General features: G+C 37.0%; 1 protein-coding gene across 1 annotated transcript; it reads left to right on the top strand.

Moving 5' to 3' along the window:
- The first annotated feature begins 340 nt into the window (after positions 1-340).
- On the top strand, positions 341-10,902 carry AAE18 (acyl-activating enzyme 18). The gene is made up of 14 exons (XM_077355769.1): positions 341-653; positions 3,412-3,541; positions 3,697-3,956; positions 4,090-4,291; positions 4,896-4,936; positions 5,131-5,259; positions 5,452-5,525; positions 5,612-5,832; positions 6,193-6,287; positions 6,369-6,585; positions 6,674-6,799; positions 9,925-10,023; positions 10,114-10,320; positions 10,464-10,902. The coding sequence occupies exons 1-14, from the start codon at positions 382-384 to the stop codon at positions 10,575-10,577; spliced, it is 2,187 nt and encodes a 728-aa protein (XP_077211884.1). The 5' UTR covers positions 341-381; the 3' UTR covers positions 10,578-10,902.
- The last annotated feature ends 388 nt before the right edge of the window (positions 10,903-11,290 follow it).

Raw genomic sequence — 11,290 nt, 5'->3', positions numbered from 1 at the left:
GATCAACCAATGAAGATGAAGTAGGGGGTAGAGGCCCTAGAACCAATTTATGTCCCATTAATTTAAAGATGTCGTGTACATGATACTTTCCATAGAGATAAAATCGCACAAACGTCGTTTGCCACATAATTCACGTTCAAGGGGGGCGAATTTATCATCGCTCAAATTACCATTTGACTCTGTATGATGAGATTGAGATTGTGCGCCGGCAGTGGTCCTACTGCTATTGTGCGCCGTAAGTGCTCCCACCGCTACCCACTCTCACACCTGCCACATGTCACGTGCTCTTCCTGAATCAACCCTTCTTCTTTGAGTATTTGAGTATTTATATCATATACGTGTGTGTGTGTGTGTGAGAGAGAGAGAGAGAGAGAGAGAGAGATGGAGTGGAAAGGGAGGAATATAGAGGAAATCGGAGTGGAAGAAATGGTGGGAGCAGGGCTGGAAATCGGGCAAGCTCGGACCGTTCACGGGGCCCTGAAACGCGCGATCGGGCGAGCGAGGGGATCCGAGACGGAGCTTTGGCGTGAACTCTCTATCGGAGTGCTCAAACCCACTCACCCTCACGCCCTCCATCAGCTCCTCTATTACACCATCTACGGTCGTTGGGATATCTCCACTAGGGGCCCACCTCTTTACTGGTTCCCTTCTCCGTAAGACTCTCATTTCACTCTCTCTATTTTTTACTTTTTTTCCCTCGCTCTTTTTTGATAACAAGTGGGTCCCGAAAATCATGACACGTTGAGGGTTTCAATAACATAATATAAACCGTTGATTTATCTAATCTTTCATCTTACGCATGGGATGGGACCAAAATCATGGTCTTCTACAAGATCAACGGTCTTGATTTCACATACATCCCCTCTACTTCGTTTTGTTGGAATGGCAAGGTACATGTTGGAAAATGTGCCAATGAGATAATGATCAGAGATTTGTGTATGTACTCTTTTTTTTTTTTTTTGGATAATTACATTTACACCCCGTCTAGTTTATGAGACATCCACTTCAACCCCTATATTTTAAAAAGTGACAAAGACATCCCCTCTAGTTTCGTTTTGTTTAAGGTTTGCCCCCTCAGCTGAAGGTTCGTCCATAGATTGAAGGGTTAGAATGATCCGATGGAGCTGATTTTTTGGGCACACTCTATCTATGTCAGGACCCATCAAATGAACGCTTTAGATCATCCAAATAATGTGGGCGCATACCCGAATCCAAACACTATCAAACGCTTTGGATTCGAGCATGGACCCACATTATTTGGATGATCCAAAGCGTTCATTTGATGGGTCCTGACATAGATAGGGTGTGCCCAAAAACTCAGCTCCATCGGATCATCTTAACCCTTCAATGTATGGACGAACCTTCAGCTGAGGGGCAAACCTTAAACAAAACGAAACTAGAGGGGACGTCTTTGTCACTTTTTAAACGATAGGGGTTCAAGTGGATGTGTCAGAAACTAGAGGGGGTGTAAATGTAATTATCCCCTTTTTTTTTTTTTTTTAAGAAAACTAGGGTCTTACCTCTTGAAAAATGTGCTCTGCAATTTTTAACTGGCCCACATCATCAGATCTAGGTGGGTGGTGGGTCTATTGGGAATCTATACAAAGTTTGTATTTCCCTCTTTATTCGAGCCACGTTTATGGTGACAGGAATTCTCAAGTGGGCCAATTTTAGATATAAATCGATTTTAAACGATCCTAACCGTTCAATCAATTGGCTTTTTATTTGTTGAATTGAATGTGATAGCCCCACTCACCATTTCCGTTTCAATTGTATGTTTATAGGCTATTGATAAGAACCTGATTCTCTTATCGGTGTTTTGACCATGGATCTTCCATGGTCAACCCCACATGCAAGTGTAGAAAAAAAAAAAACTAGTGGGACCCACATTATGGGTGATCTAAACCGTTCAAAAGATGAACCCCGATCTAGATAAGCTGTGTCCCCAAAAATCTTCACCATAAGACGATCCTAACCATCTAATGGTGGCGGTTTAAAATGGGTGTCTACAAATTGGATGGTTAAGATCGGTGAAGAAGATTTATGAAGATTTTGGGAGCAGACACAGCTTGTCTAGATCGGGGGTTCATTTTTGGGAAGTGTAATAATCTTTGACAGCTCTTTGAATGATAAAAGAGAAGATGACTTAGTGCAATTATAAAACCATGGTTGTGCTGATATCATTTCACTAAATGTAACCTTTCTCTATTAAGTACCTTATAAATATAACTTTTGTTTATAAATTTGTTTACTATCTTATACATGTAAATTTCTATATAGTTATTAAATACCCAATAGTTTATTTACCTCTACATACGATCTGCCCAACTCCATAAGGAGTCATGATGACAAATTTGCATGGATCATCCATGAAATGATTTTCTATTCCTTTAAGCCTTGTTTTGATTGCAAGAAAAATATTTCTTGCGGGAAAATGTTTCTTAGGGAAAAAATTTAGCTTCCATAATTTACAGGGAAATTATAAGATTATGGCTTATTTAGAGGGATATTATTACTTCAACTGCGGTTGTTCAAGTTACTGTTTTTCATTTGTAATCAAAGAATGAAAAGAAGATAAGAAATTCTGAAGAAGAAAAAATTCGTTTTCGAACTTTTCCAAACAATTTCTGCAATTCAAACTGGGCTTTATGTAGAAATCTAATGCTGTTAGATCACTTACTGGTTGAAATCTCATTAAGATAATGGACAATAATAATGTTAGCTGACATATTGGATTAATGTGGCATAGCACTCCATGGCTGTATTAGTGTATCATGATCATGTCTCCCACATATTTTGCATGCTTTTAACCCATATACTGCAAGAGTATTTTGCACTTGGATGTACTAAATCAAACCTTATCCAGGAATCTGTCATACACATCTACATCCCCAATCTGGTTTTTCATGGCCTTGACCATTTAGAGTTTTAGACATTTTAGTTGTTAAGGACCTCATGTTTGTATCTTCCTAGAGTTGTATTAGAATTTTGAAGTTGACATGCTTTACCTAGTATTGGCTGAAACTAGTGTGCTGGCAAAACTGATTATAATAATATTAATAATCAAATATGCATGTCCATTCTTAAACAATATTGAGTTTCTGGTGTTCTGGTGACCATTTCTCTGTTTCCAAACGATTTTCTTTATTATGTCTTTGTCTAACCCAGGTTTGGTTCACAAAAGTTCAATGAGGCAACATCCTTGGTTTTTCTGAGAGATTTTTGAAGTTTAGCCTCCAGCTCAATCTATGTTATACCAAAACAATTTTCCATTCATTCTCACACATGTTAAGTCATTATTATGTTCAAGTTGTAGGCTTCTAGCAATCTTTGCTCAATTCAGTTTCTTTCAGACAAAGATGTATCTAAATGAACTTGGTTTTCAGTGTTTTAATCAGTTCAATTTCGCAGGATGCATTCCAAACATACAAATTTGGGGCGAGTGATGGAAATTCATTGTCCAAAGCTGTTAGGATCATCATATCAAGATCCTATCAAAAGCTTTAGTCTCTTTCAGAAGTTCTCAGTTGATCATCCTGAGGTAAACTTACTGGTTCATTATTTTTTTTCAAAATTGCAATTGTGATATTCATAAACAAAGAAAGGAAGCAAGTGATTTATATGTTGTTGAAAGAATTTGTTCTCTTGGGGTAAGATACTTTTATTTTGATATTGATAATTGTCAATGATCTTTAGGTCTACTGGGGAATTGTTGTGAAAGAGCTATCAGTTATATTTCGCGAAGGCCCAAAATGTGTTCTAGATACAACAGACAAATCAAAGCATGGGGGAAGTTGGTTTCCGGGTTCAGTTCTTAATATTGCTGAATGTTGTCTGTTACCCATGGAAGTCCCAAAGAAACACGATGACAGTGTGGCTATTATATGGAGGGATGAAGGTCATGACAATTCTCCTGTTAATCACTTGTTGTTGAGGGAGCTGCGAAATCAAGTAATGTACGCCTTTCAGTTACAGCCTCCATTTTTTAATATATCAAGGAACTTATTAAATTTTAAATAATTTATCTTTATAATGGATATTTCTTTTATTCGAATCCGTGCATTGATGTATCTGAGTAATGGTTCACAGGATGGTGGCAAATGCATTGGATGCAGTATTCACAAAGGGTGATACAATTGCGATAGACATGCCTATGACAGTTAATGCAGTTATCATATACCTAGCAATTATTCTTTCAGGACGTGTTGTTGTATCAATAGCTGATAGTTTTGCCGCGAAAGAAATTGCAACCCGTTTACGTGTGTCTAAAGCCAAGGGGATTTTTACTCAGGTGATTTTCGTTAGCACTTTTTTCTAAAATGGCACAACAAAGGCAGCTCTGTTAAAGTTGGTTTCTGTTGACAAATAAGCATAAAAAATTTATGTCTACTTGATCATGATCAATTGAGAGTAGATATTAAAATTCACGAAATATGTGCTTGAATGGAAGCATAGAAATGAAAAACGTGAAAGAAAGGATGCATCTAGTTTTGCGATTCTGATACACTTTAACGACATGAAAATATTTAAACTGACCAAAAATATCGACCAAATGCATCAATGGTCAAGATCAATGTTGGGACCCAGAATTTCAGTGGTCTAGATCAATGTTCATGTGGCCATGTGTATGTGAGTTGCACTCAATTATCAATTATGTTTGGCATGCGTACAATTCAAGTTATGAAGTATAAAGCTCATTAGTTTCTCTAATTTTCACTTTCATATTTTTTCTTTCAAGCATGGTTAGAGTCTAACACGAAACTGAAGTTGTATAGTCTGACACTCCCAACAATGTGTTACCTCGGCATTGTGACTCATAGTTTCTTGTGTTTCTTGTTTGTACCTATAATGTAGAGTTTCGAAAATGATCCATTTCTTAATTTTGTACTTTTCAGGATTTTATAGTAAGAGGAGGAAGAAATTTTCCCTTATACAGGTAAAACTTGTTCATTGCAGTTAGTGATTTATGATGTTTGCTACAATAAAGAAGGCAGTCTATAAACTAAGAGAAATACAATATAACAGAGAGAGAGAGAGAGAGAGAGTAGTTACCCATAAAAATGGCAAGTAAACTCTAGTTCGCTGGATATGCATCTAATTACTTCATTTTGTTCTTTTGTCTTCTTGTAGCCGTGTTATAGAATCTGGTCCATGTAAAGCTATTGTGATCCCTGCAGCTGGAAAGGATCTGGGAGTCCGGTTAAGGGATCATGATTTATCATGGAAAGATTTCCTGGCACATGTTAATCACCTTCCGAGGTAATCCCAAACGCTGTGGTCTGTCATACTTGTTTGTAGTACTAGTTATTGTGGCTATGGAAATAACTGTTTAAATGCTCAACTGAATTATTAACCATTGTGAATAATTCTCACTTTATCAGTACTCATTTGTTAATATTTCATTCTAAAGTATTCTCCCTAATTATATCCCCCATTCATTTCTTTTGGCAGTCCACATTGCTATTCTCCATTTTATCAGTCAATGGAATCTTGCACTAATATACTTTTCTCATCAGGAACCACTGGTAGGCAAAATCTCCACACGCATGTTTAATTCAACTTTATGACTTAACCTTTACCAATTGTTTCTGTATTTCTTAACTTCCTGTAGGAGATCCAAAAGCTATTCCATGGACACAACTTTCTCCAATTCGATGTGCAGCTGATTCTTGGGCACACATGGATACCAAACCTGGTGAAATTTGCTGCTGGCCCACAAATTTAGGGTGGGTTATGGGACCCATTTTACTGTATTCATGCTTTCTCAGTGGCACTACTCTGGCCCTATATCACGGATCTCCTCTTGATCGTGGATTTGGAAAATTTGTTCAGGTGAAAACCACTAAATATTTTTAGCCCATAATATTTTCGGTTCGAGTCACGGAAACAACCTCTCTGCAAAGCAGGGGTAAGGCTGCGTACATCTAGCCTCCCCAGACCCCGCAATTGCAGGAGCCTCGTGCACTGGGCCGCCCTTTTTATAAATTCGCACCCCCTGTAGGATAATTCGCACCTCCTTTAACGTGAATTGACATTAAAAAGCGTTAAAGTCTGCTGCATACCCTCCTTTAAGGGGTGCGAATTATCCTCCAGGGGGTGCGAATTTATCATCTCCCAATATTTTTATTGTTTTACCATTTACAGCTGTTGAATCATTTTGATATGCTTCTTTTTCTTTTGAAATATGTTCAGGATGCAGGAGTGACTATGTTGGGTACAGTACCAAGCATAGTCAAAGCATGGAAGAGCACTGGGTGTATGGATGGACTTGATTGGACAAAGATAAAGTAATTTTGATTCTGAACTCCAATTGTGGATATATGCATTTAAAATACCGACAAAATGAAAATTTATATTTCTCTATGTAGGAAACTCGCTTCTACTGGAGAGGCCTCCAATGTTGATGATGATCTATGGCTTTCTTCGCGGGTTTCTTACAAACCGATTATCGAATGCTGTGGTGGTACAGAGCTTGCATCTTCCTACATTCAAAGTAGCGTATTGCAACCACAAGCTTTTGGAGCATTCAGCACGGCGACAATGTCAACAGGGTTTGTCATCCTTGATGAGCATGGAGTTCCTTATGTGAGTTCTTCTAAGATAGGATTTTGATATCTCAAGGATATACGACGTGTAGAAATCTAACAAATGGGATTCATAACCTACATGACAGCCAGATGATCAAGCTTGTGTTGGAGAAGTGGGCTTATTTCCTGTATATATGGGAGCAACCGATATATTACTCAATGCTGATCATGAGGAGATTTACTTCAATGGAATGCCTACATATAGAGGAATGGTATGATAATCTAGATGCTTCTGCTTCTTCTTCTTCTTCTTATTATTATTATTTTTCTTTTCTTTCATTAGTTAGATAATGTAGCATTAGTCATTGCTTTTTTTTTTTTTTCAAATGACACATTAGTTGTTGCTTATACATGTAGATCAGAGAACTTTTAACAATTTCCTAAACATGACTTTTTTAATACTTTATAAATTCATGCGGCAACAAAGTTACCGACCAAGATGCCACCGGGCTACCAACCAAGATGACCAACCAAGATGCCGATGCTAGAAAATGTTATACTGTTTAAACAGATAGGATTTATTCAATGTATTAAAACTAGATCTATAGTGGCAATCATAGTTGTCAAACTCTTACTAGTCGTACGAGTAAAATCCCAAGTCGAGTCGAGTTGAGTCGCCAGGCTTTCGAGGCGAGTCGCATGGGTGACTCGCATGGTTGTGAAACTCTTATGAGTCGTACGAGTCAAGTCGAGTCGTTGTGCTTTCGAGGCAAGTCGCATGGGTGACTCTACTCGGTTGAAGACTCGTTGAGTCATCTAGTGACTCGAACGAGTCATTGGGAGTTGACTCGAAAAAATAAAACTCTTACGAGTCAAGTTGAGTCACTTGGCCTGGGATTTCTTGTTTTGATGGTTGACAACTTGGAAGTTGGAACTTAAAACTTAATTATTATTTTGCATGCAAGTTACAAGCCTTCTTCATGAAATTTTTCTAAAGAGTAAAGGATACATTTAGCCGACCCCAACTAGTCTTTGTTGAGTTGAGTTAAGTATGCAAGTTACAAGCATGCAGTTATTTATATTTTTGGCTCAGTGCTTTATCCATGTGCTATTGGGTTATATTTTTTACATGCTTCATCTTTTGATATATATAATTATACTTTTTTTAACTAAATTGATGTTCTTGTCAAAAGCTCTTACGAGTCACAAGTTGAGTCGAGTCACGAGTCTTAAAATTAAGAAATCAAGTCACGAGTCGAGCCACGGGTTGACAACTATGGTGGCAATAATGTTGTGGTAAATTACTCTTGGAATATAAAATCTCAATAAAACAGAGAATGACTAAATGTTGTTTCCCAAATTATTTCATGGAAATGGGGAGCAACTCATTGGACTCAGCTAAAATTCTTAACCATTTCATACCCCCTTATCCGTAACGCTAATCACATCGCCCAATCAAGTATTCAACCTCACTAGTTGATGGAGATTATACTAAAATTATGAATCAGGAGTCAATGGGTAGCTCTCAAATTTCAAATATCCACAATATAATTCAGATATGGAATCAAGTATAAGGAATAAATTAGTGCAAAAAAATTCACAGCAACTAACCTTTAGTAGAATAAAGATCCTAATAGATGAAACTTACTGTGAAAATAAATCAAATCTAGGTTGATTACAACCGTAGATCAAAACCCTTGAAGAGTTCTGCAGAAAATTTGCAGCAGAACTTTCAAACCTTGGGATCTTCTCTTCTAAAAAACCGACAAACATAAAAACTGCATAAAAAAACTGTGCAAAACCTCCCTTTTCTCATATTCCAAACCTGTGTCAAAACTTGCTTAAAACTGCAGTTCTAACTCCTAATTACATATAATCCCCCTTCATGTTCGTCCAACTAGAGTTCTAATTAAATTGCAACTTAAAAAAAAAATAAAGAAAAAAGAACTCCTAAACTAAGGACTCCTTTTAACATACTAACAGCTCTAACACTTGAACCTTATAGTTATTAATTTCGAACAGAAATAAATATTAAGCCCTTCCTTCTAACCTTGTGAAATAATGGGCCCTGGTTTTGTCTCAACAAGGGAAGTAGGCCCCATTTACATACAAACTGAAGTACAATTTTGGTTAAAAAATGGGAGTGCAAATTTGGGTAAAAAATAGGGTAACGAACAGATGTTCTTCTCCTCTTCTTATGTACGTTTTAATGACCTTAGGATTCTCTAGCTGTTGCACATGCTGCTCCAACATTCTCAACCTCGATGTGAGGTTGTACTACACTCACCCCCTCTTGAAAATAACTCACCCTCGAGTTCTCACTTTCATGCACCCCATAGTAAGGAGAAAGATTATTGATGTTGACGGTATCACTAATGCTCAATTTAGAGGCAACTTCACCTTGTAGGCATATCATTAATCTTCTTCAAAACATCACAAGGGCCACTCTTCTTAGGCTTCAGTTTATGATGCTCGCCGCTAGGATTCTTTTCTTTTGAAAATGCACCCATTCTTTCTCACTGACTTCAAAAGTGAGCTCACAACAATGATGATCGACATTCTCTTTGTACTTTGCACAGCTAGCCTCAAGCTCTCACTTGTTCACAAATAGCCATCATATCTTATATCAGTCATCCACCTTTTTCTTTATTTTCCCAACACTAAGAATAGGAATAAGATCATGCAGAACTTGACGATTACATCAAAGACAAACTTAGAATGGAGAAAAACCTGTTGTATTTAAATTATCCTTAATTAGAATCATCTAGACCTACAAAGATTATTTACGGTGAATAATTTTAGTATTTTTATTTATTTTTCTTTATTCCATCCTTGATCAAGTGAAAATATCTCTATTCAAAGATACAATTACAGAAATATGTGCCAAAGAACAATAAAGGCCTTCCAAATCATAATTCAGGGAAGTATACGGCTTCTACTAAATATCCTTCTTTTGGTCTTCTTCTGTATTAGATTTTTCCTAAATAAAATCATTTTGAAGATTTGAACAATTCATCAAATATATTTGCTGACTCTGGTGGATGAATTTCTTGTTGAACCAATCCCAGCGCAAGAAGCGAGTGCAGTTCCTTTTCTTATTGGAAATGGTTTCCTCTTATCATAATTTTGAAAAATAATTCTTATCATCATGCCAGAATATGTCAGTCCTGACATTTCCTTGAGTTTTTTATGTGACCCTATCCAATGTTACTGAACAACAACCAAAGAATTTACTCAGTTGCATTCACAATCATGTACTTAGATGATTAAAGCGTAATTCATATTTTGTAAGCATAAGGAGATTACAGCACATTGCTTTCGCATGTTTTGTCTATAAATGTATTTGTACCCATTCTTTGATCATAAATTTCTCATATGACATGATGTCCATTGCCAGCCCCTTAGGAGGCATGGAGATATAATTCAGAGAACTGTTGGAGGCTATTTTGTCGTACAGGGTCGGGCTGATGATACCATGAATCTCGGTGGTATCAAGGTATCATTTTCTCATACCCCTCTTACTATAATAAAGTTCTTATTGGCTAAATTTTGAAACCTGACACTAAGATGGATTATGGATGTTCAGACAAGTTCAGTTGAGATCGAGCGTGTATGCGATAGAGCTGATGAAAATATATTAGAAACTGCTGCAGTTAGCATTAAATCAGGAAGTGGTGGACCAGAACAATTGGTTATACTGGCAGTACTAAAGAAAGGATCAAACTGTGAGCCGGATCAACTGAAGATTAAATTTTCAAGAGCTATCCAGAGGAACCTTAATCCTTTGTTTAAGGTATCACCTGAATTCACATTATTTTTTGAATTATTGACTTTGCTTGTTTGCAAGAAGAGAAAAAAAATAATGCTGTTTTTGACATTTTCACATAGTACACCTACAAGAAGATGGAATATTTGAATTATTTTCTGAATTAACAGGTCAGCTTTGTTAAAGTTGTTCCGGAGTTCCCTCGAACTGCTTCGAACAAGTTACTGAGGCGAGTTTTGAGAGATCAGATGCAACAGGCGCTCTCAGTTCGTAGTAGATTATAGTCAACATTGTGAGCTAGTCTTTGTTGGGGTGCATGTGACTCGCAGCTGCCAATGATTAAAATATCGATGGATGGAAAATATGACTTTCAAATTGCAGCATTGAATATTGTAATTCCTGTTCTAAGTGAGTTTTCATTTTTAGTTAGTGACCAAACTCCTTGTTGACTGTTTTGCTTTCTAGAAATGCATACTGGAACTGTCCTTTTTTACAAGAATGAGAAATATGCTTCTGAAACAATCACAGCCATGTAAATGGGGGATGTTATATCACTATTTTTTCGCTACAATAAGCATGGAGATGAAGAAATTTTGCAAGTTAACAAGTTATCAAAGGATATTCAATTAGCACCTGTCTTAGGAACATAAATCACATCATTAAACTGTCAGAGAATGAAAGACAGAGATTGTTAAAGTAATTAAACAGTAGAGATTGTCTTTAATTGGAGGAAATCAAAGCATGGTGATGAATGGATTGGTAACAAACTCTGTATCAGATAAAACTGCTCACACTACTTTATGGGCACAATACAGAAGGATCCACACAAAAAGAAACATAATGTTTGATGTTATTTGTGGGCCCCACTTCCTGGAACCAGTCATGTAGGACTGCCCCAACCCTACTTCAATGGAACTCATATGGTTAGTAACTCTAGAAATTCTCTTCAGGGTTGACAAATTGGGCACTGCACATACATTGAACTATGAATGTCTTG

The sequence above is a fragment of the Tasmannia lanceolata genome, unplaced genomic scaffold (genome assembly GCF_043159265.1).
Source record: "Tasmannia lanceolata isolate RefF3 unplaced genomic scaffold, GAP_Taslan_0.1 ptg000015l, whole genome shotgun sequence".
Classification (NCBI taxonomy): Eukaryota; Viridiplantae; Streptophyta; class Magnoliopsida; order Canellales; family Winteraceae; genus Tasmannia; species Tasmannia lanceolata.
The sequence above is the reverse complement of the archived record's forward strand: the minus strand, read 5'-3'. Positions and strand labels throughout refer to the sequence as shown.